Source organism: Glycine soja, chromosome 5 (assembly GCF_004193775.1).
Source record: "Glycine soja cultivar W05 chromosome 5, ASM419377v2, whole genome shotgun sequence".
NCBI classification, from domain to species: domain Eukaryota; kingdom Viridiplantae; phylum Streptophyta; class Magnoliopsida; order Fabales; family Fabaceae; genus Glycine; species Glycine soja.
In genome coordinates, this window is record NC_041006.1 from 39,061,323 (window position 1) to 39,085,213 (window position 23,891).

A 23,891-nucleotide genomic window follows, 5' to 3' on the forward strand; every position below is an offset into this window, starting at 1 on the left:
TTAAGGTATATGTTTATAGGATCTGTATCATATAACATGAGATGTTTTGTCACATTTAATGTGTGAAGGCATGATTAAAGACAACATTAATGCTTCCACAGGAGCCACTTTTTGGACATCGAAGTTGCTAATTATATTTTTTTTACAGCAATTAACTTTTTTGACCCCAAATGTATCAGTTAAGGGATTCCTGACTTCCCTAATTCCCTTGATTCTTTTAATATTGATTAAAGAATTAGAAAAAAATTATTATAAAAATCATAAAAGAATAAAAAAAATTATGAACAATATAATTTTATACATAATAAAATTATTATTTTAAATTTCTTATGCGCTAAGTACACTAGTTAACGTTTGTTTTAATAATATCGCATATAAAAGTTAATTTGATTACATAATCTAAACGATATATTGGTATAAAAGTCAAAGCAATTATGAACATTCAATTTAATAAATAGTACAATGTTTTAATTTGATTTTAGGCAATATCTACCAGCACCTATTGAAGCGAAATGTCTAAATACGCCATTCTATAATAAACGTTTATTAAAAAAATGTACAAGTTACTTTTCATATTCCTTAATTTTTTTTCCATATGGGAAATGACATTTTTAATTGACGTTTATGCAAAATTTCATAAAAATAAAAATTGTGACATGGGAGTGGTTGTCATTTAATTTTCATATGATATTTTTCGTCAAATTATAAAAAAAAATATGAAAAGTAGTCTTAACAACATTCAACATGTAAAATATAATTAATAATTATAATAAATAAATAATAAATACCTGATGTTTTCAAACAAGTATCAAAAGTCTGTCATTAACTAAGATAAGAAAATTTGCTGATAAAAAAAGAGATAAAAGAATTTTGAAAATATATTATTTTTTCTTTAATAAAATGTTTTAATCTATTTTTATAAAGAAAATGTTAATATACTGGAACTGTCAACATTAACCAGATTATGCCTAAATTTAAAAATAATACCTATTAAATTTGATAATATATATAATGTACTGTTATTGTAGCGATTATGTTTGCCATTGTGTTATTATTAATTTTTAGGTATAATAATAAATTTTCATTATTTTTTGGGTATAAATGAATAATAATCACTTTTACGATTTTTTTATAAATCTAATTAGAATGTATTTACGATAAAAAAATTTGGACTGATATTCAATAATAAATTATGAGATTTTTAATTTTTGCAATAATTTGTTTAAAATTTACATCTTAAATAATTTCTATATGGTAATAGTGTAAAATTTTCACATTCAACATTATATTATATTAAAATTAAAAATTAAAAACATTTCTTTGTATAAAAGAGCGAGAGCATCACGTGGGAGGAATATCAAACGGCTGAGATATAACGCGAAGCCCGTTCACCAGAACTGGGGTGTACCGTACCTGATTACTCCCTTTGTGATTCCTGTGAAACTCATTTCATTTCATTAGGGTGAGAGAGAATTATCAAAGGTGAAACGAAGAAGCCCTAACTACGCACGCATTCGTGAGAAAACTCAATATTCGTCGCTCATGGCACTCTCTTCTCGTCTCTTTTCCAAATCCAAATTGGTATCTCTCATGCCAATTCCTTCTCTGTCTACTTTAATTCTTCATGGCGTTTTTTTTCCTTTTCACGTTCTCACTTTTGATTTTATTGTTGTAATCTCGGGATCTGCATTGCTTTCGATACATTTCTTTTGGATAATTTAAAATCAAAATTACTCGAAAAAGAGATAATATTCGTTAGATTTCGAGGGTTAACATTTCGTTTATCCATTTCTTTTGGTCAATTAGGTTTTTCTTTCTTCGCTTATTCTATTGTTTGGATTTGTGATATGGCCACCCGATTAAAAAAAATGTCTTGGTGCTTGTTACTTATCTGTCATATTTTGTTGAAATGAGTGATATGAAACTCGTGTTTTAATGATGGTTAATATGCATAAATCTGGTTTATTAATTTAAAAGTGACGATGCTTGTGATTTATCTCATGTTGAGTTGCGGAATGGTGTGTGAAAATGAATGATATGAAACTCACGTTTCCATGGTCGTTAATATGCATAAGTTTTGTTTATTAATTAGCAAGTGATGATGTTAGTGGTTTATCCACTTTTTTTTTTGTCATGTGCTCATTTTTCTTCATTTTCTTACAGATCTATGGCAGTCAAATACTTCTACAAAAGGAGCATGCTATTCCAGTTCGTCACTTTGCTAAAGAGTCTGCCCCTCCTGCCCTTAAGGGAGACGGTGAGTTCTCTTATACAGTTGTAGAGTTTTAAAAGATGCATTTTGATCTTCAATGGAAATTTTGTTATTTTTATGTTGCGTCCTGACAACGTATTCTTTGATTGAATGGGAAAGAGATGCTGAAGAACATTTTTGTGGAGGTGAAGAACAAATTTGAGACCGCCATAGGAATATTAAAGAAGGAGAAAATCACCATTGACCCAGAAGATCCAGCTGCTGTTTCTCATTATGCAAAGGTCATGAAAACAATTAGAGAGAAGTGAGATTCTGCTTTAACTTGTTCTTTTTATCTGACTATTTCTTCTCAACATTTTGTTGTTTTAATTATGTTATGCCTACAATCTTTTGTGCATTCTACAGGGCAAGCTTATTGTCGGAGTCCCAAGACATACTATCCACCATTGAAATTGAGACACAGGATATTCCAGATGCTCGGACCTATCTTCTGACTTTGAAGGAAATAAGAGTCAAGTGTGTGATGATGATCTATTCTCTCTACTCTTCATTTTGTAACTATATGTGATGATTGATATGTAAAGTGTGCCCTTTTACTTTTTCATTTATACCAGCTTCATTATTTTGTGATATGTAAAATGATTTTTTCAATTCCATGCACCATTTTGACTTTGCTTTTGTTTTAAACCTCCAGTTCTAAAAATTGCATATGGCTTTGTTCTTTCTGCAAATTGTGACTAGCCTAAATTATTATTGGGATTTACCTAATAGTTGTCTTTTTATACTTGTGTATATATATGTTACAATTGAGATAAAAGGAAACATATGGCATCCCTTGCTTCTGGATGTGTTGGGTTCTTGTTACATGGGCACATATATTATTATATTTATATGTTCATTTTTTTACAGGAGAGGTCTTACAGATGATCTTGGTGCGGAGGCTCTGATGATAGATGCATTGGACAAAGTTGAAAAGGATTTAAAAAAACCTTTACTGAGAAATGATAAGAAAGGAATGGACCTTCTCTTGGCTGAGTTTGATAAGATTAATAAGAAGTAAGTTCATATCCCTTGATATATTTTTGATATGTTGGCTTCAGCTAATATTATGTGACATCTAAATTCTAACTTTTGAATCTGTCTTTGTGATGATTTTATTTCATCATCATTGTCATGGAATATAAGCATGCAATTACTTCTAATTGTTGCTGATTTTATAAATATTTTTATATGGTTGAGTGGCATTTATGCCCTCATTATATGGGAAAATGCTCATTTCATTAGATGGTTTAGAGGGTAAGAATTTTTGCTATAAAATATAGAGGAGGAAATTTTATTGAGTAGAAGGAAGAATTCCATCACAATGTTTAGTTTTATGCATTGGGTATTCCATTTGGTTGTTTAAATTCCTAATTTGCTGGTGAGGATTCTGAAGTGTTTTTATGCTCTTCAGTTGAGCGCAATAAATTACTCGGTTGTAATTACTTTCTCTCTCTTTTTTGTCTCTCCCCCCCCCCCCCCCCCCCCCCTTCTTCCTTTGGTGGTCTACCTTAGACTTGGAATTCGAAAGGAAGATCTACCGAAGTATGAAGAGGAGCTAGAACTTAAAGTAGCCAAAGCACAACTGGAGGAGCTGAAGAAGGATGCTCTTGAGGCAATGGAAACTCAAAAGAAGAGGTACTACTAATGATATCATTTCTTGCTCTTGAATTTTCCCCTTCTCCCCAATTCTCTTTAATGCTTTTGGACCCAGAACATCATTGATAAGCACATAATAATTACCTTTTTTTTCTGCTTAATTTTAACTCCCAAGTCCAAAGCCCAAAGATGATGCTTGGCCTTTCCTTGCACCGTAGGTTTATGGCTTTTGAACTTTGAACGTATGAATATAACACTGTCCAATTGATGCGTTGGAAATTGGACTTCTGTTCTCTACTTTTAGAATTACTTTCCACTCGTGTCTCTATGTGCAATAGGATAGAAATTTTAAACCATTGTAGGATTGATTTTGCCTTGTCTTTTTTGCCATTTCAGGGAGGAATTCAAGGATGAGCCTGAATCAGTCGATGTCAAAACTTTGGACATCAGAAACTTCCTTTAAATGTCTTAAGGATGTTTTTGCACACTAGAAATTATTGCATTTGGATAATGATGATGCTGTGTTCAATAAGTAGACACCACTGGTTTGAAGTGCAACATTGATGCCAGTTTGAAGATTCTTGAGTTTTTTCAAGGTCTTTTTGTATTTCAAATTCCATGTTAAACTGGAAGTTGAGGGGATCAAATTTTCTAAATTTTTCTTCTGTCATGTTTCCCAAGTATTTATTCTTTCTTGATATTATGGCTGTTCCCATTGGATCCCATCCATCGATTAATTGAAATTCTCGACCCTGGCAAACAATCTTACAACATTTAAAATGAACTGTTCCTTATACTCTACCCTAAAAGAAGTGCGCGATCAATCCAGATTTTGTTTCATAATCTTTATGGAATATGAAGTTATGAACATCGCATGTTTACAGATTCTTAGACATTGTGCTAGGCTAAGCAGTTCAAGTTGTGATTCATTGGCAGAGGTATGATGCTGGAAGGATCATGACTCCCATTTGAAAGCAAATTTAACTTATTTCTTTAGATATGAAGTCGCTTAAAATATGACATGAATATATAGCTAGTTTTTTTTTATATACATTTTATTGTTTCATTGGAAAGAAGACATTTACATGTACAGAATTCCTTCTTTTTTTGTGTGTGTAACATTCTAAATAAGAAGTTGATGAAAATTGTCTAGTAACAAATATCGTGGGAAGTTTTCAAAAAAAAAAAACATCGTGGATCCTGGGAGGTGTTGTACAATTGACGTTATGGTGATTGTATTATTTAGAAGGAATAGGGATTTGTTAAATGTCGTGTTTGAAAATTGAAAGCGTTTTAAGACAATTTAAATATATTTTTCTCGAGTAAATTTTTAATAGGGGGTTCATTTGGTATATGATTTCATTGGGGGTAAAAGAATTAAGTTTTTCTTTTTTTGGTCTTAATATATTTAAATATAGTTACTATGTATATAAGTGAACTTATTTTGAATAAATTATCATTTTAATTCTTGAAAATGTGAAGTATCGTCGTATTACTTTTTATAAATGTTAAAATAAATTATTATTTTTTATTTTAATTCTTAAACTTAACTATTATTGTTATTTTAGTAAATTATGCAACTATTTAAATTTTGAATTAAAATGAGTGACATATTGTGCTTTTAGAATTTTTTTTAAAAAAAATATTAGTTTTATTTATAAACTAAAGGATGATGTATCACGTTTTAAGAATGAAATTGATTGTTTATCTAATTTATTTTCAAATAATATTTGGTTTTTCCTTTAGGATAATTGAATTATAGATAATAATTACTTATGGAGTTTCAGTGAGAAAAAAAAAGACTATATGGAGTAATTCAAAAGGTAACAAAAACATGCAGTTTATGCCCTGTAACAATAAATACTGTAATAATATGGTCGCAATGTTGATAAACGGTACGGATTAGTCTAAAAAGAAATTAGGGTAAAGCTTTTGCGAATAGAAACTAAATTGAAAAATAGTGTATGCGTATGTGATTAAATTTTTAATTTAACCTGAATAAATAAATAAATAAAAACTCTTGAGGTTTCTGGAATCAAGAAAGGAGGAGAATGTAGGACTTTTGTGATTGGTTATCAATGCAATGGTTGGTTAAGGTTAAATGGTTAATCGTTAATGTTAATGCTGTGTTGTGTTGTGGAAACACTCTCATATCTCGTATCTCAATTTCGTGTTTTTTAAGAGAGAGAGAGAATCCCGTTTACATGTCTCTGAATTTGCAACTAAAAAATGTTGAAACAATTGGTTTTCAGTTTCTTCATAACAACGCTTTCTCTTTCACTTATCCTTTTCACCATCAATATCATACCCATGCCTCGCTCTCTTTTCCCTCACCACCACAAACTCGCTTTCGCCCTCCGACAACCGTCTTCTCCGCCCTGACGGCGGAGCAGATCGCCGCGCCGCCGGTGAGGATGGTGGCTGTGGTTGGCAACGGAGCTGCCAGCCCTCTCAAGTCCGCATCTTGGGAACAAGTCATGCTTCACACTGTTACGTACCCTATCACTCCTTAGCTTATATAACTTCTCTTTCCTTCAGTTATTATATCGAATTCAATGAGTTTGAGTTGTTTAATTTAATAAGTTAATTATTTATTTTGCCAGCAACCTCAACTTTTATGGATCCAAATGTTAATTATTCTCTCTCTCTCTCTCTCTCTCTCTCTCTCTCTCTCTCTCTCTTGTTTTTATTTTATAGTGCTTGTTTAATGCATGACAATAGTGTAAAACATCTTGTCGATGATTGTTAGCACTTAGCAATATGTTCTGAGTTTTTTTTTTCGTGGTTCAATATTTCGGGAATTTGTTTTGAGAGAGAACTAGGATGCTTGCAGTGGACAATTTTGATGAATTGAAATAGAGAAAGTTGTTTAAGTATTTAGCAAATGTGAACTATTTGTGGAGGAGGAGAAAGAGGAGGAAATAGTGTGCTGCATTGAGTGAACATTTGGAGCACACATGATAATTTCCTAAGCTTCAGAGTAATTTACTTCAGCCTCTCGTGGACTTTGTTTGAATTACATGATTCATTAGATAACAATATTAACAAAAAAGAAAGAAAACATCCATGAGGCAAAACTGCTTGATCCCTCAACATATCTGCAAGGGAAAACCCCTTTGAAGAGGTCATGTGCTTTACACCCAATTGAAGCCTATAAGCCTATAAGAAATCTCCTTAAAGATCTGAGAGTTAAAACTCCAGAACATTGCCACAAAAATTTGGCCTTTTCAGTAAGGCTACTCCAAGGACCTATATCACATCAAACACTCTCCAAAAGGGCAAACAAAGAATTCTGTGAAGAAAGATCAACTAAACAATGTAAGTACAAGTGAGGAACTGATTTAGTAGTGCTTGCACCACACATATCAAGGAAACCGCCTTTGATGGCCTTCGAATTGAACCTGCAACATGTCATTTGGTTTTAATTCTATTAAGCGCTGCAATCCAATTAAAAAGACTTGACCTTAAATCGTAGCTGAAAATATCTCTTTCTAAATAACAAGTTAAGAATTGAAAAAGAAATTTGCACATAAATACCCAAGACAGATAAAGAGATCAGACCCTTTTACTTGGACCACAGGACAACAGGTACAACATATATGGCTAGCAAATTGGGAGTTTGTGCTTGTGATATTATTATTATGGCTTATTGGTTTTGAATTTGGCTGGATAACATGCAGCTTTTGCCTGTGACAGAAATCTTGTATATCTTCGTGTAATGTATCTTACTGCATATGTACTATGTTTGTCATAATATTTCTCATATGAATAGCATACTTTATCTTTTGATTGGGTCCAGTCCCATTAATATTTCCTTTTTTTACCAGGCAAAGAGATTGAAATGGGTTGATGAAGGGTATGAACTTCTTGTATTTACAGATGAATGTATTATATCTAATGGACCGATGACCATGAAACTCCAGAGAGAATTACTGAATGCTGATATATTGGTTATTGTTGCTGTTACAAACAAGGAATCTGTTGAGTGGATTAATAACAACAGAAAAACTATTGAAAATGTAATATGCCTTGACTCTTCACCGGATTTGAAAAACAAATTAGGAGGCTATGATGTTCCCAGTGAAGTGAGAGGAAGTATGTTTGGAAACTTTTTTGGAAATTCTCAATCTGAGAAAGCTAAAGAATCATATGAAGTAGTGCAGACTGTATCTGAAGCATGGGATCGACATAATTCTGATGATATAAGGTTCTGTTTGCTGGTACTAATCAATGCTTATATAAGGCCCGTTCCAGTATTGAAGAACTTGAGAGCTAAAGGTTTTTCTACCCTGAACTGTATGTTGAAGAACTGTGGTCGTCAGGTACTTAATTGCTTGTTGGATCCCAATTGTAGAAAAGCTCTTCAATGCTTGAACAAGTGTAGTCCCGTTGATCAAGTTTGTAACTACCGATGTATTGCTTCATATGAAAGTGCAAATCTAGAGGCTTTTTCACTATGTGTATTACAGAAAAACAACTGTCTTGAGTTGGAAGCAGAAATCCCTGACAAGCCATATGTGCCTCCAATGATCAAGTTCCGGGGGAAGAACTTAAGTTATGAAATGACAGAAGATTTGTTTGTTGGATGGTTGGGGAGTTTGGAATGGAGCTGGCGTGTTGTAGCAGGGCAGAACCCAGCATATGATCAGTTTCCATGCCAATACCAGTTGTTCTATAGGGGAAAAGCAAAAGGGTCATTTTGGTACGAACCAGTATTCCAGGTAAAAACATTGGAAGGCCAATTGGTTTGGAGGAGGAGGAAATATAGAGTCAGAAGAGGTAAGGTACCTGGCACATTCTATTTCAGTGTATTAGATAATGGAGTTGTTTCAAATGAGTTTTGGACAATTGTGGATGTGGCTGATAATCTTAGTTGGGGTTTGTTCCATTATCGTGGTGCTGCTAGAGTTGCAGGACAATCTTATACTGGGGCAGTACTTGTTAGTCCAGATGGAGCATTTCCAAATGACAGAGAGAGGACAAAGATAGTTGCTGCACTAGACAAATGTGAAATTAAAGAGTGGGAGCTATATACTGTTGACAATTGTTCATGCATAGATCCACCCCTAGGAATTCCGGAGGGTTCAAGTTTACATACCATAGTCCAAATTGAAGTTCCAAAGTAGATGGCTGTATTATTATTTGTGCCGAGAACTCATCAGAATTATAATCTCTATCCGGTAATGTTCAGCACACATGCAGATTCAATTTTCAAAGAAAGTTAATTGGTTTTGTTTCTTGTCAGTGTCTAAATGTAGTTCGTATTTGTTAGGGTTCGATGGCTGATAAAATTCTCAAGGTTCCATCTTCGAGTTACAAATATACGTATTTTAAAACAAATTTTATCTAAAAATATTGAGTCAGGAATTCATTTTTTTTCATGACTATAAACCAAACTTAAAATGCCACATTAATTAATTTTTTCTCTCTCGATTCTGTCTTTGATCTTGGATTGAGTCAACCAGGCTAGTGGGTCAATTCAATCCTCTTTACACCCCTAAATTATCATTCGTATTTACACTCCATTAATGTCAGGCGCAACACCTCACTAGTATCGTATCATTGATCACAAGACCGTCAGATCAGTCTCTTACAATATATGTTTTCCTGGAAAAACGCATATATATACTATCCGTTTAAGCCGCCAAAAAAGGCTGGTAAAATTATATCATATTGACATATTTCTCTGCAGCCGTCTCATTTATACTAATGTTGCCCACTAATTCCCATTAAAAAAAATAAAAACAAAATAAATTAAAGTATAGCAGCAATAATACAGAATCCTGCACTTGAAATTTATGAAGAATATGAACCGAGCTTCTTGTCGGTGGATTCCGATCCCCTTCAATTTGGCCGTTCACTTTGCTCTTATATTGCTGTTCTGACTCAAGGACCAACAATCCCTGAAATAATCATAGTTTTATCTTGGGTGGTTCTTCCCATGGTCAATCCAACAATGTTTTCCTTTTGCTTGATTTATGGTTGTGGTTATCTTTACTCCGCTTTTTGTCACTCTTATGGCTTCCCTTCTCCTTTTCATGCAGCACTTTGCTGGATTTCACGCTAATAAGACCACCTGTGGGTATTTTTCCACCATTATTTTGTAAAACAGTCTCAAAACCAGATTCTCCATCTTCAATGGCATACTGCTGGAGCAATTCGGGAGTAAAGGGTGCTTCTGCTTTTGATTTCATGTCATCCTATCCAGTGACAATCATTGAAAATATGAGCTATGAAAACCGGAGGTGAAAACAAGCAAAGATGGGATTCGGGGTAGGGATTTTTGACAAAAACAAAAAAACAAAAGGTGAAGGCACATACCTCAACTTGTTTAGCTGCACTATTGAGATCTTCCTCCAGAGCGACACTATGAGGTTCCATGACAATCTACGGACAAAACAGAACATAACCCAGAAGAGAAGGGAAAAAGAAGAGGCACAAGATTAGTAAATGATAAAAAAGGAAGCACAAATTAGAATGTGTTCCTAAACACACTGCAGCAGAAGTGAGTTCACTAACCAAAATTTTCTATGAATTCTACTGAAAGCACCATACCATGGAATACACAAGGTAAATTGTCATTAAGAAACTTACTTCTCTCAGTCTTGGCAAGGTTGATTGAATCTCCTTGGATGCAAGGCCATCTAGATATTTGTAGAACTTCTTCATAACCTTTATAAATAGAGACAATATTGTTTGCCTTTCCAAATTCGTTTGTCCCTGTTAAAAAAAGGGCATATAAGAGAATGTGATTCCATCTTTTTGAAAAGACACCAATGGGAGAAGATATCAAACAGGCAAACTCAAACCTCAAACAAAATCATGCAACAAATTATAGACTGACTCATTGATCTGATAGAAAATGTGTATCCTGTGTTGTTAAATAGCAGCCATGGTGGAATGGTGCGGCGAATTTTTTACCAACTTCCATAGCCAATTTGTGAAGAGGTCTCCACAGCAGTGCCATAAAGTGCAATGGTGTGCTTATGTGTCAGAATTTCAGCCTTCCACCATGTTCTGCCATTGATAACACTGTCTGTATCATGATAAACTGACCAATGATTGATAAATTTCAAAAGAAGGCTGAGTATATTTTCTAGAACACATGATCCATGTAGCCAACCTCACCTAGTGAGATAAGGATTTTGTTATTGTATATCTGGTAATAGGATTTGAATTTAATTTATATGCACAATCAATATAAAACTGTTTTTATTCAATAGGAATTCATCCTATCACCACATCATCCTATTCATTATTATAATGTGGTAGCTAAGTGAACTCCTATTTGATATCAGTACAAAAAATTACACTAGCACTGCATAAGTGCATATAAATTAACTTAATAGGATTCAGCTTTATGTTATCCTTATTGCTTTGATGTACAAGGCATCAGGTGCTAAATAGTCATCTGAGTGTAATATTACAACTAAACAAATTAATAAGTTGATAAACAGACCTCAATGTATGAAATGTTCTGATTCTGCAGACCAATGCAGAGTAACACAGAAGCTTGAGCATACGACAATGTAACTGGGAGCTTTTCTTGGAAGTACAGATGTGCAAGGGTTGGAACCAAATCTAAAATCTGTAAAAGAGAAAAGGCTCAAGATCAAACTTAAAAGCACCCAAATTTCTTGAACAGATAATCAGAATTATGGGTGTGCAAATAAAACGGTTCGGGCTGAACCGGATTGTAACCAAAAAACTAAACCGGTTTTCACCCGAACTGGTTTGAAAAAAATAACTACACTGTTTTGAAAAACCAGTTCAGTTAACCGAATTGTTTTTACAAAACCAGTTTGGTTAACCGAATTGGTTTTCACCTGGATAATTTTTTTTAAAAAAAGACAGTCCGGAACCAGTTCAGTTCTTAGAACCGGTTTAAAACTGGTTCAAAATCAATTTGGTTCAAAATCAGTTTTCTAAACCAGTTCAACTATTTAAATATAAAACTGAATCGGTTAAAATGATTCAAAACCAGTTCGGTTTGGTATTTTTACCGAACCGATTTTTGCATAACCAATCAGACTTATGTTATTTCAATGGACTATGCTTGGCACAGTTACATGACAACTTTAGCAGTGACATAGTGCAAGATGCTTTAAGTTACATCAGTTCACCACACTGAAGTATCTTAAATGCCATTTAAGTCGCTCATCACGATTCTCACATATTGATGGCCATACATGTCATGCAAAATCACGTAAATGTTGATTTAATTTGTCTGGTCACTGCAGTTTATCCAATCAAAAATTATTACTCACTTTAACCATGTCAAATTAAATGAAAATTACACTATGTAAAAATATATTAGGGCAAAAAAAAACTAAGGCACTTTTTGGGTGGGGGTGGGGTGGGAGCAAGATAGACTTCTACTTTGAAAATTGAAAAAGGGATCACCTTTTAGGCTTTTACCAAGGAAGTGAGAGCCATTAGGAGTAGAGAACAACAATTTTCAATTACCAAAATAGTACAACCTTCATTCGTATTTATAAGATATAATTACCTGATTCATTATGATTAAGAAAATTTGTCTTGAATTTATATTTTTTCCCAAAATTACCTTTGTCATTAATACTCCTCTCTCTTCTAATGTCTTATAAAAAGGAACAAACATCTCTTCTGATTTGGGTCTTATAAATAAGAACTAAGTAGAGTATTAGATGTCATCTTCAAGAAACCATCTAGAAAAACTGATTGGTATGGTATCATATCCATCACTTGAGCTCTTACCAGATGAAAGTCAGCCAGGTTGTCAACATATGCCTCTAATCGCTTCATATCATGTGGGGATAAATAACCTCTGACCGACTGCAGACATTTATCAGACGAGGTCTCCGTAGGGTCTTGGCACTTGAAATTGATTTTGGGATCTATTATGCTGGATAAATTATCATGATAATAAGCATTCAGAAAAATAGAGATGTAAATGAGGAATGTATATCCTAGAGTTCATGAAACTCTAAAGCCCTAGAGTTTTAAAATATTCACTTATAGATGCAGTCTTATAACTACACCTTACATCCCTTTGGGGGTCCAATTGGCAAATGCATTCACCAAGGAGCTCCCTACAACGGGATTCCAAGAACTTACTAGCAAGTTGGGAATGACTGATATCCATTTACTAACTTGAGGGGGAGTCTAGTAAATATCTTTGATATTATTAGGATTAAATAAATATCACATTGAATCTTTAATACTTTTCCCATTTCCTTTCTTATGTTTTCCCCTATTTCCCTTAATTAGCATCAGCCATTTAGCCTATAAAAACGGGGATTAGAGCTTGTATTCTAAATACACTGAAATATTAAGTTCTTTTTCTTTCAAGTCTTTTGTTTTGTTCGGTTACCCCTCTGCTTTGCACTTCATCTTCTCCTCTACCAATACTTCTTTTATCAAAATGATAAAATAAAGATGTGGAAAATCTTATTAATCAATATGCACATAATCCTAGTTCCCCAGAATTCAATGAACTCCAAAATATCCAAAATCACTATCTAATAATTTATAACAGTGAACTACTAAATTCTTAATACTAACCTCAAAGCAAGCTTGTATTCCATGCCACGAAAAGTGGAAGCAAGAAGTTTAGCAAATCGTTGTCTAAAATCTACAAGTAGCGAGCTAAATCATCAACCATTCACAAAATGAATCATAAATATCAAACACAAAGATCACAACAGCATAGGAAGATGAACCCACCTTGGTAAAATGGACTAAAAAAGCCCAGCTGATTTGATCCATCAGCTTCAATTTCATCATTGTTTAGGGGTTTCAGGATCATGCATGTATGCTCACCAGTCACAGTATTCTATCAAGTTGAAGAACCATGTTAATTACTTGTAAAAATAAATTCAGTCTTATCTACTGCTTGAAAAATAAATAAAGCTTAACTGGAATCTGGCCAATGTAGAAAGGAGCAAATTTATGTTTCCTCCAAAAGCGTAAAAGGTCCAAAGTTAGCCCAAAGGAGACACCAATGTAATGGAGCTTCTCTGGCTGCCTTTCACGCAGATGTACTAGCAAATGAGGAAGATCTGTTCTAGGTTTTATATTTTCTTCAAGTAGTGAAACCTGAATCCATATTCCATAGTAGTATCATGAAAAAGGTAAAGCATATTTGAAAAGGATAAACATAAATTGTTAAGAGTTAAAAGGCACAGAAAATAACAAATCAAATATAGCCTGCCATTCTTGCTCAAATGCACCCTGCACTGTATGTTTGAATTCAGTCATTAATATCTAAAAGCTAAAAGAAACCAAGGACCTGTCTAAAAGTAATGTTTGTCTTTCTCTATGAAATCAAACAAAGCCAGTGAAAGAAGCAAGAAAATATTACATCTTTCTTCGAAAAAAAAAAAAGTAGAATATACAATTAAAAGATATATTCCATGTGAGACACCATGAATGCTACAAAAGGAAAATTAGGACCATAGCATCATTAGCATGAATATCAAACACTTCGTAAGTTTATGCAGACAGTATCAACGGACAACAGTCATTAAATCACATTTATTTTATCAAGAGCAAGAAAATATAATCTCCCATGTAAAGAAGCCCATAGTTACAAAAGTTGGGCAGTGCATGTCAAAGCTGATTGAAAGGAAAAGCAGAATAAAAAAAATTGAAGAACCAAATCAACTCCATCTTGATAGAACTATTTGAATTCCGAAGCCTCCTCTAAGGTTAAGTCGTATTTTAGGACATGTCCTTAATATAACTAGTACGAATGACATTTTCTCTCAATTATGAAAATGCTGTCTTTACTGGTTCAATCTTGATCTTACAGATGCCAGTCAGCTGGACTGAAAGGAATATTAGATAATTCCAATACCATCATAATATACATAACTTTCAGACACTTTCATGAACACAACTAACTAAACCTAATCAAAAAGGGACTTTCAGTGGTAACATACTTTCTCTGCAGCTTCTGTAACTCTAAGTCGTGGAGCCTGTACTTTATCTTCAACATTAATCTCAGAAATACGAGTAATTTGTCCTTCATAGTAGCTGCAGACAGTGACGTAAATTATTAACAGATGATGTTCTGCATTTAACATTTTGGCATATATAAAAAAAGACTATATAATGAAGCACCAAATTACAGCTTCTCTTAAAGCAACATTGAATGTACAGGACAATTCATACACAAGACAAATCATTTCTTTGGCGGCCCTGTGCATCCCAACATTGTGGGGTCTAAAGAGGGTAAAAAGTGCATAGGCTTACCCCCATAAACATAGAGGTTGCCTATATGACTAGAACCTAAGGCCACCAGGTCCCAAGGCAGTGGGCTTACAGCAGAAAACAGCGTATGCTGGAATTCTGTGTAATATGATCAGACCACACAAGAATATATTTAGAGGAATGCTAGCAATACTCTCTACACACTCTTTCTAATACTTATTCCAGATTGGTTGAAATTTATTGGAAATCACCAAACTTGGTGGGTCCCACTATTAAATCAAAAGAGTCATTAAATGAGAAGTGGGACCCACCAAAATTGGTGATTTCCAATAAATTTCAGCCAATCATAAAGAGTGTCAAATAGAGAGTCACTATACTGCATCAATTACAATAATGAAAATCCTAATAACAAGGCTTGATTAGAACAATAATTGACTGTACACACAAATATCAGATATTTTCTATCATATTGTTGAACCAAGGCTCCTCCCAAACCAAATCAAATATTAAATTAAAAACTTTTGAAGAGCATTCTATGCTCATGGAACCTTGTGTAAAAAGGAAAAGATAAAATGAACATCACTCCAATTGAAACAAGAAAGCAACCATGCACTCACCGAATTAAAAGTTCAACTGCTTGTGAACCATATCCAAGCTGAAATAAAAGAAATAAGTTACAACTTTGGCAGAATCTGGTTAAACCATATGCCAGAGCAGAATATAAAAGTTACCCTCATGGCACTTGGGTGTGCCGCTATGCGTACAATACGAGCACCTGAAAGTGAGGGAAAAACTGTATCTCGGAATTGCTCACAGAATTTCCATGGAATTTGATCTCCAAAAGGTTGATGACCATCAGTCAAACTTTGGATTGCTGACTTACGAGAAATCTGCCCCTCAAGGGAAACCTGTAAATCAAAGTTGCGGAATATAGAAAGTCATAAAGAAAAGACAAACAGAAGACGGGATAGTAAACATAATCATCTGTACTATAACCATAAATAATAACAAATTTAAAGCTAACATTAAGCAAAATTAAAAAAAAAAAAAGGAGTGGGTGGTGGCAAAAGTTTTATTTGAATGAAGGAAATCATGCAACCACCATAAATTTGAAATACTGTAATTAGTGCTCCAATACAAATTTTGAGTGGCATGATAAAGCAGAGGCATAAATCAGAACTCAAGCATATACAGCAACTTCACATATCTGATTAAAAAAATGATATGCGCTATCAAGCATCAATATTAAACAAAGAGAACCCCAAAGCTTCAAGCATTCTAATTCTAAACCAATATAAAGATAGTGTCTGAATCTGTAGATAATATCAATATCAATATAACTTTCCCACGGCTTCCACAATATGTTGTGTGCTTGTAGCTTCATAATGGGTCACATCACAAGAAACAAGTCAACAATTTCCCCCATCATAATCAAACAGTGTGAAATAAACCAAAAAAATATCATTAATTGGACAAAACAGGTTCTGACAAAACAAATAAGCCAAACCCCATCATGGAAGCCAATGAGACAGGCCATATGCGAAAAATGCAGCAGAAAAATAGGGTGATTTATACTAAAGATGCAAACCTGGATGACGCACAAAATATCAGGAAGTTGATTCTTTGATTCATCAACAGGTCCTGTCACACAAATACTATTATAAGACTAATTCGAGTGATGTCAATTTAAAAAGAAGAATAACAAGAAAGAAAAACAATTATACCAAGCAGTACAAATAAGTGGTGTGCTGGAGCATCCGCCATCAATTGCAAATCATTTGGAGAATTCTTGTAATGAGATGCAACATATAAGGCCATCATTCGCTGCAATAATAGAATATTTTAGTACAGCATTTGAACACATGAAAATATCAATCACAAACCACCTACATAAACAGATCAATCTGACTTTACCTGCAAAAATAATTCACTATCTCTGTGATAGGAGAAGAGCGTATCCCGATTAACATAGTATAAATCGCACTCACTGGGTGGAGGTAACCTGATTTCAGGAGAAAAACAGTAAATGGAGATAGACAAAAATGGTCTCATTTTCCAAGGAAATATGAAATAAGCTTTTGATATAACCTGCTAATATTAGGGATGGCGTTTGAAACATCTAAGCAAAGTAGAGAGTTAAGCCAGCTTTCAACAGGATCCCCAGAAGCATATCTGATAGATTCACTCAATTCTATTTTCTTAAACAGACGACCTGAAACATATAATTCAAGATTTAGCAATATTGCACATGGACCTTGAAAATATTGTATTACAATCATTTAACAGAACATTGAAAACCAATTATCTTAATTTCATAATCCACTTAGACTGTGTTTCCATACAAAACAGCACATGACATGCACATTATTTATTTAAACTGACTTCTAAAAGCTCTGAGCACAAATAAGTACCAGTGTCCTTTGTGCTCTTAGCAGACACATGGCTTTGCTCTTCCAACTGCTGCAAAAGTTTTAGTGATAAAGAGCGTCCAGTGCCTTCATAACTTTCAATGAGTTACAAAAAAAAATTCAGTAATTAAGCCACATGAGGATACGTAAAATTGACTAATGAGGTCACAAAAAAAAATCATAATTGTTTACAAAAAACAAAACATTGCATTTGGCATGATATATGGAAAATTTCACCAAAAACAAACATTAGTAATACCCATTAACAGTAGAAGACAGGAAGACCAGATATGGGCCCAGCAAAGACTTCACCACTGGCAGTGGAATAGCAGCTGCTTCATCAACAACCAACAGTTCAACTTGTGAAAGCTTTTCATGCTCATGTGGCAGTATATACTGATAGAAATTAAGATGGAAAATAAGTCCAGAATTAACTGCTAACCTCACAGCAACAGTAAGTTCCCTTAACAGTAATTAATGCAAAAGGTTCAATGAACTTACCTGAATTGTCTGTCTGTGGTGCTTGTAAATATTGATCCTTACAGTAGCTTTCTTGAACTCAGGATTCGCACTTTTCACCACATCAAAATCAATATGTTCCTATTGACATTGGAAACAGTAGCACTCTTAAAGTGTATTTTGGAAAAGATTAAATTGTGATAAAAGGCTTTTTTAAGGATAAAAACTGTTTGAAAAAAAGCTGGTACGTTTAGCAAGGGTGTACTGGGTCACCTTTTTTTAACTTCACTTTTGTGCAGATAAATTATCCAAATATGCACTACATTAGGATTTAGATGGGTAATGAACAATAGAGAAATCAAATATAAATGCCAGTGGTTACTTAATTAAACTGCCCAGTTGCCATCCTTGGAACTTTTGCTCACTTAATTACCAAAGTTAAAGGTTGTCCCCCACTTATATATTCTATCTTGGCACTATCTCTAGCCAATGTGAAACTTGATTTTTTTCCCAATAAATTAACCAATAAGGGTTATAGCTGTCAACAAGGGAAAGAACTAGTACCTTGTAGTCAAGAGCATCAAAACCTTCGCATATAAAGTCAAACAAGGTTTTCAAATTCTCAGGGCTGGGTGCAGTCACAAAGATATTTGAATACCTACACACAGAATTTTCTATAAGATACTAAAAATATAGTTGTCCATATAAATATAGTTGTCCATATAAATATATATCTGTCCAGAAGGCACAGTACCCAACAGCTATAGCTCCAGCAACTGATAAACCAAGAGCAGCTGATTTCCCACGACCACGAGCAGCCAATAATGCAACAGTACTACGAAGTGTCTTGTCCAAAATTGCATCCAGAAATGTCACGACAGCTTTTCCCTATTAACAAAAATCATATAAAACTTGCTCGCATCCACCACCCAAAAACCAATTTGGTTGGTCAAAGTAGAAAATGCAAAGTTGAGGTAAACAAACCTACCTGGTCCAATGTGCAACACTTCTTAATCAATGGCCCTACAGGGAAATCTTCATTTAGTTGTTCTTTAAGGTTCTTCAGGTCCTGTTCTGCTTCTGAGAGTTCGTCAGAGTCCTACAGCATCAATTCAGAGACAAAACATTACATATAACCCCACCAAAATTTAAAGAAAGTAAGACACAAGCATCTTGCTTGGTGCCAAGAGAGAAGGAAAAAAGCTTACAATATAGTTTAAATGGCTTTGGTATTATGATTAAAAAATTGCAAGCCCATGTTACAATTAGATGTAGCTAGAATAGAGTGTAAGACTAGCAGTTATTCAAATATCAAAAACCAAAATTTACGAAATGTCTAACTACATGAAAAAGTACAAACAACACCACAAATTAGAAAATATTAGCTCCAACAATTATCATGATAGTGTTTTCAACAACAAACATCTTTTTTTTTATCAGCAACGAGTAAGCATCTGACACTAAGTATGAGGAACATTGCATCCCAATGGAAGATCAAGAGTGAAAATTAATCAGTATTTTTAAGAGTTATGGAGACTTAAGAGTATGTGGGCGGAGTCTAGATGTACTTTATACTGCATCCTTAACCTAGTACTAGTAGTATATAATACTACCTCCGGTCCTATATATAAGCAACAAACAGTACTTTTCTTTGGTCCTAATTATGAGCAACAATGACCAGTTTTCAAACTTATTCAGAGTTAAATGTCTTTTATATCCTTAATTTATTGCTAACTCTATTTACAAGACACCCACTCATTGAACTATGAGTATTAACATTAAATGAGACCATCACTTACAATATTTAAACTTAGGACACTTTTGGAATAAAATTTAAAATTATGTTAGCATTAAATATGACCACCACTTTCCTTCCCATTACAGAATTACTCTATCTAGTCTCTTCCATATTTCATGCTCCTATCTGTATTATCTCTCCCCGACATCTTTACAAGTACAAATATCTGAACATTCATCGGATGCTTCCAAACTATCACAAAGACTCTGAAGTGCCTATATCATATACTGAAAGCAAAACATATAGGAAGTAGGACACTATTTTTCCAGATTCTTGTGAGAGAGGCAAAAGGACCTGTTTGAACCAGAATCTTCAGAAACATCAATCAAGACACATTACATATTTAATTTAAAGTCAGATTTAAAACCTGCAAAAATATTTTAAAAAAAAATGATTTGTTTTGCACTTATGCTCACTTTGGCATTAGGTCTTTCATGCATTAAAAGCCAAAACTTTTTTTTTTTTTGCTCAGCAAAAGTAAGTAGCATATATATAAATGAGTACCAGAGGTACTCATTTTTCAGCAAAAAAAAAACATTTTTTTTTCATGCATTAAAACCCAAAACTATATGCAAACCCAATCAAAAAAGAAAAGAGAAAAAGAAATATTTTGTTGAAGATGTAATGCGAGTACCTCTTTAACAGGAACTGGGGTAATAGACCTTATGTGAGATGAAATTGGTAATATATTCAGTTCATCATCCATGACCACACATGCCTTGCAAGAAGCAAGTGATAATAAGAACCGTTCATTAAAGCGCCCAGCAGCCTCGGAATGGGATTCAGTTCGAAATCTATCATGGACATCCTGCAATCAGTAATCAACATGCAAGTTGAATGAGACTTTTAACGAAAAGTAGCATGGTAAGCAATGGCTCGTCTACTTAACCATAGAAATGTAAATTTCTGGTTTTCAGGTTTCCATGAAAAGTGCTTGGAGAATGAGAACAATGCAATCATTTCTACTAGAGCCCAACAAAAATAATTATTTTTAGGAGCAATATTTACTTCTCACATACAATACATTTATTTTACTGAAGCCCTGATCAAACATATAGGGCCATCTATCCTTCATGATATATATATATATATATATATATATATATATATATATATGCATTTTAAAACAATTATAGGTTAGGGATTTGACAAAATGAGAAATATTATAGTTGAGAAATGGACTAAAATTGGTGGAAGTTTTTGCTTGCAGAGAAGCTGTTCTTCACAGAAAGAACTTTTGGGGGTGTCTCTTATATCCACCACAAATCTGATTCCTTATGTGATTTTATAATTCAAAACGATGAAAAAAATTACCAAGGAGGGGAGTAGTAACAAGGGATACAAGTTGGCGTGCAGTGTCTTATTTTGTTATATGGTGCTTGTGCATGGACAGAAATGCTAGAAGTTTCATGCATAAACTTTATAATTTTTGTGGGATACAGAGGTCTACTTAGCCTCATTATGGAGCTCACCAGCTCGTGTCTATTTAGAGAGGAAATATATAGATTTTAGAAGTCAGTTAACTACTTAGTTGATGTGCCTTTCTTGTTCTAGATTTTGTGCTTTCAGTTTCTCTTTCAAGAAATCCTCTTTTCTTGTGTTTCTTTATTCTATTATCTAACAGTAGTTCTTTCCATTCTTTTATTTTTATTTTTATTTTTTCAACATTACGTATGCTAACTTAGATATCATGTTATGGCTAAATTTACCGTATATTTTTTATATAAAATGAATTTATTAAGAAAAAGGAAATAAAATAACTTTAACAACTAACAAGGACAAGAAATCCTCCAATAAGAATAATAGATAAAATAAAATAAAGGAAACAACACAAATATAATAAAGACCATCAACTCGAGTCAAGAGAGATATCAAATCCATTTCAAATGCATGTAATGAAACCATTAGCTAACACAGCTAACTCAATTAATGACCAATACCCCTTTTTATAAAACAAGATTTTATGAGAAGGACATCTAATATTTCATGAAAGTCTATGAACTCCAATAAATGCAATGCAGAAAAGAAAAAACAAAATGACTATCCTGAAATCAAAGTCCTGGTCACAGGGCACAAATATCATCAAAAGAAGGGAGTACCAACTACAGCTTAAAACAACACTTATAATCAGCCAAATGAATTGAAAATTAAAAAAGAAAAAAAAAACAAGAATATCAACACTGATGAATCTATGTTCATACCATCACCATGGTGTACAGTCTGGTCAGCGAGGATAGAGAACGAAGCAGCAAAACAACCAGCCCTCCTCCCTCCACTGTCTCTATTGTTCTTGCTAGGAGATTAGGTGTCAACGCCTCAAAATCCTAAATTGGAAGATGATGGAAAAATTGATCTATCTTGGAAAAAGGAAAGAGAAAGACAGCCTAGAAAGCACAACTGCACAAAAAATTGAGCAGGAAGGAAGTGTTTGATACCTGAAGCACGCACATGCCAAAGGTATTGCCAAGAACTCTTTCTGAATCCTTGTATAAACAATAAGTTAATCCCCCACTTGCCACAAACAATTCAAACGAATCACCTTTCTCCGGATCATAGAGACCCCTCTGCACCAATTTTTTAATCTGTTTGCTACGCTTTTTCTTGTGACTGCATTAACACATTTATAATCAAGCAAGTGTAAAACTCATCCAGAATAACTCAAACAAAGTTTATTCGCACAAGACAGTTTCATTGATTTTATACAGAACCTGCTTAGTTCAAGCTTGTCCTTGTAACACCATAACACAGTTGGCCTGGACTTAATCTGTGCCTTGCTAAGCATGTAGTGTAGATTTACAATCTGCACACAGTAGAGACTGCATTAAGCACTCAAATTGCACTACTCTTTAACTCTTTTCCATTAAATGGAGTTCCCAAAACGGTTCAAATAGAGAGGGACCTATAATATAAAAAGACCTGGTCACGGGACTTGTCGCCAATGATGATGAACATAGACCTATGCCTTGTTCTGACGCCATTTTCAATTAAAGTTCTGATTCGCTCGTCCACTTTCTTCCTCATTCTTCTGCTACAAAATTTAAGTTCTCACAAGTCACCATCTCACACCAAACATATCAACAACAGAATAAATAAAGAATAAACCGTCTAATTGAGATTGTTTCAATTCCAGAATTTCAAATTTATTATTTCACAATTGAATTGTGAACTGTCACTAATAGCACAATCATAGCTGAGTCAATAAAGAGTCATGCACGATGAAGGCCTCGGGTGGAGGAAACAATAATGAGCAAGAAATGAGACCTGGAGTAAAACGACGAGACGACGGCAGCGACTGAACTGAGGAATTTCGATTCAGAGCGGCAAAGCAACTGCTTCTTTCCAGCTATACTAGGGTTTACGGAGGGGTTAAGCTGCCAATACAAATACGACTTAAGCCCTAGCGCCCTTCATCATATAATAGGTCTAATTACTTTATTCAATTTTAAGGGAGTGTATTCATTTAGAATTTTAGGTAAAAAAGTCTTGTGTATTTAATTATGATTTTTAATCAATATAAAAAAATTATGATATTTAATCAAGATTTTTACAATTATTTGATTATGATAAAAAAAATGGGGTGATATTCAATTCAAATTGTGTACTGTTTAAAAAAAATATTCTGTTATTCAAAATCATAAAAATTTCCCGGTCGATTATGTCTTGGAATGGATTTCATATGAATTTTTATAATAAATAATAACTATTAAACGTTTCTTGGAATTTTCCATATACTTTTTTTTACCTGTTGTCATACTTTTCTTTCTCTAATAACATGTAATGTAATTCATTCTTTCTTCGTTGTTTTTCATAATTTTCTTCTCAAAGAATACAATCTCATCAATTTTCAATTCTTGAACCAATATTGATATTAACATACGACGAAGACACAGGTGTGGGCAACTTTGTTTTAATGATAAACATATTGTTATAATGTCTGTGGACGTTGACATCAAATTTCAAGCTCTAGGATGTTACAAGTGGATTTAAGGGGAGAATAAGAAGCTATATGCTGCTTCTTCTATGGCTTGGACACTACGAACATTTGTTCATATAATACTACGGAGAAGTCAACGTTAATTCGTTTGTGGCTATTATTACACAGCAATTCAATTCAAAAGTTATATTGGTTTTATTTTTTAAAAAATTGAAGAAGTTTTTTTAAATTTGATAAATCTATGAAATC

At 33.6% G+C, this 23,891-nt stretch overlaps 3 protein-coding genes across 6 annotated transcripts; 2 read left to right on the forward strand and 1 right to left on the reverse strand.

Moving 5' to 3' along the window:
• The first annotated feature begins 1,356 nt into the window (after window positions 1-1,356).
• LOC114413173 (probable ATP synthase 24 kDa subunit, mitochondrial) lies at window positions 1,357-4,565 on the forward strand. Its single transcript, XM_028377409.1, has 7 exons — window positions 1,357-1,581; window positions 2,164-2,257; window positions 2,372-2,516; window positions 2,618-2,728; window positions 3,122-3,268; window positions 3,767-3,889; window positions 4,247-4,565. The coding sequence occupies exons 1-7, from the start codon at window positions 1,543-1,545 to the stop codon at window positions 4,311-4,313; spliced, it is 726 nt and encodes a 241-aa protein (XP_028233210.1). The 5' UTR covers window positions 1,357-1,542; the 3' UTR covers window positions 4,314-4,565.
• A 1,347-nt stretch (window positions 4,566-5,912) lies between these two features.
• Window positions 5,913-9,126, forward strand: LOC114413175. The gene is made up of 2 exons (XM_028377414.1): window positions 5,913-6,339; window positions 7,678-9,126. The coding sequence occupies exons 1-2, from the start codon at window positions 5,929-5,931 to the stop codon at window positions 8,974-8,976; spliced, it is 1,710 nt and encodes a 569-aa protein (XP_028233215.1). The 5' UTR covers window positions 5,913-5,928; the 3' UTR covers window positions 8,977-9,126.
• A 249-nt stretch (window positions 9,127-9,375) lies between these two features.
• On the reverse strand, window positions 9,376-23,114 carry LOC114413174 (RNA cytidine acetyltransferase 1-like). Of its 4 annotated transcripts, none has more exons than XM_028377410.1 (27): window positions 22,970-23,114; window positions 22,625-22,733; window positions 22,417-22,508; window positions 22,144-22,315; window positions 21,910-22,032; window positions 20,343-20,516; window positions 18,899-19,009; window positions 18,665-18,798; window positions 18,475-18,568; window positions 17,953-18,051; window positions 17,711-17,847; window positions 17,455-17,546; window positions 17,132-17,255; window positions 16,958-17,045; window positions 16,768-16,867; window positions 16,632-16,684; window positions 15,775-15,951; window positions 15,661-15,698; window positions 14,773-14,866; window positions 13,748-13,927; window positions 13,556-13,664; window positions 13,394-13,463; window positions 12,587-12,734; window positions 11,310-11,438; window positions 10,445-10,570; window positions 10,172-10,237; window positions 9,376-10,050 (listed from the first exon to the last, which is right to left on the reverse strand). In XM_028377410.1, exons 2-27 carry the CDS (start codon window positions 22,727-22,729, stop codon window positions 9,796-9,798), a joined length of 3,090 nt encoding a protein of 1,029 aa, XP_028233211.1. In that variant the 5' UTR covers window positions 22,730-22,733; window positions 22,970-23,114; the 3' UTR covers window positions 9,376-9,795. The 4 variants fall into 4 exon arrangements, 3 of the variants coding, with proteins under 3 accessions (XP_028233211.1, XP_028233212.1, XP_028233213.1); XM_028377411.1 differs by having other exon boundaries at window positions 22,625-22,736; window positions 22,970-23,110; XM_028377412.1 differs by lacking the exon at window positions 22,970-23,114 and having other exon boundaries at window positions 22,608-22,733.
• Window positions 23,115-23,891: the final 777 nt, after the last annotated feature.